Raw genomic sequence first — 1119 nt, 5'->3', positions numbered from 1 at the left:
TGCATTTGCACACATTTTAGTGGTGCCCCAATCAGTTTCCCCTATGCATCGCTTCCACCCAATTCAAGGTAATGGACCGATGGTGAAGAATTGTGCAATGGAGGAGACGGCCAAGTCGTCTCTCGTGATTACGATGCCACCCCTCGGTAAGACCCAGTATTATTCCACCAATGCATGCTATCCTCACGTTGCGTGTTGTCAATCGTCAGTGTGACTTCAATGCCAAGGCGACTGGTGAATGTCCCATTGTGCTTTTGTTCGTTGTAGTTTATCGACCACCTGGAACGTTTCCTGTGCAAATCGTGGAATACTACGAAGGTGATTGTGTTTTACATTGTGGTTGGCATGCTGATTTGAGAGGAGAGATGTGTGGCAGTGAGTGGGACAGTGAATTGAACTGGAGTTGCTTGTGACTTGTAGATGACTGGTCAGTTGAAGAGGAAGAAGACACAGGTAGGCGCAAAATTGAGATGCTCGGATACACGCATTGCATAGGTGTGTGTATGTTTGTAGGTGATGGGAGACTGGGTGCGCGAGAAGGGAAGGTGGTGGAGGAAGGAACGGAGACGAGGGTGAATTTGGGTGGGAGTAAGAGTGAGACCGTAAAGGTGAAGACAAACAAGAACCGGGAAGGAAATATGCAGGATAAGGATAAGGAGAAGAAAGAGATAGAGGAGGAGGAGGATAAGGAGGAAGAGGAGACGAATGTGGTCGAGTTTGAGGGGAAGAAGGATGGAGGTGAGAAAGAGAATAAAAATGGAGAGTGTTTGGTGGTGAATGTGGACGTGAAGAAGGAGGTAGAGGTGGAGTTGGAGGCGAGGGCGGAGGCGAAGGTGGTGGAAAGAAGGACGAAGGTGATGAAAAGAAGAGGACGAGAGTGGTTGAGGCGAATTCAAGCTCGTGTAAAGAGCCGCCTTCGTCTACCACGAATGCGTGCTTGTGTTTCAAAAACGACTGAAGCCTTATGATCGAATTTACATGTAGCAGCATATTGTGAAGGACATTCCAAGTATGTGTAATATCATCTTTCAAGCAGTTTTGCATTTGAAATCACCCGCCTAGCAGAGAAAGTTATTCACATCAATGAAATTGGAGCAGCCCCACATGATGATACAAATT

General features: G+C 47.0%; 1 protein-coding gene across 1 annotated transcript; it reads left to right on the top strand. All coding sequences in view use genetic code 11, as the record gives it.

Moving 5' to 3' along the window:
* Nucleotides 1-43: 43 nt before the first annotated feature.
* On the top strand, nucleotides 44-968 carry EGR_11244 (hypothetical protein; the record flags this gene model as incomplete). Its single annotated transcript, XM_024500491.1, has 2 exons — nucleotides 44-146; nucleotides 421-968. The coding sequence occupies 2 exons, from the start codon at nucleotides 44-46 to the stop codon at nucleotides 966-968; spliced, it is 651 nt and encodes a 216-aa protein (XP_024345095.1).
* Between the last annotated feature and the right edge of the window lie 151 nt (nucleotides 969-1119).

The sequence above is a fragment of the Echinococcus granulosus genome (genome assembly GCF_000524195.1).
Source record: "Echinococcus granulosus chromosome Unknown EG_S00607, whole genome shotgun sequence".
In the NCBI taxonomy this organism is placed as follows: domain Eukaryota; kingdom Metazoa; phylum Platyhelminthes; class Cestoda; order Cyclophyllidea; family Taeniidae; genus Echinococcus; species Echinococcus granulosus.
The sequence above is the reverse complement of the archived record's forward strand: the minus strand, read 5'-3'. Positions and strand labels throughout refer to the sequence as shown.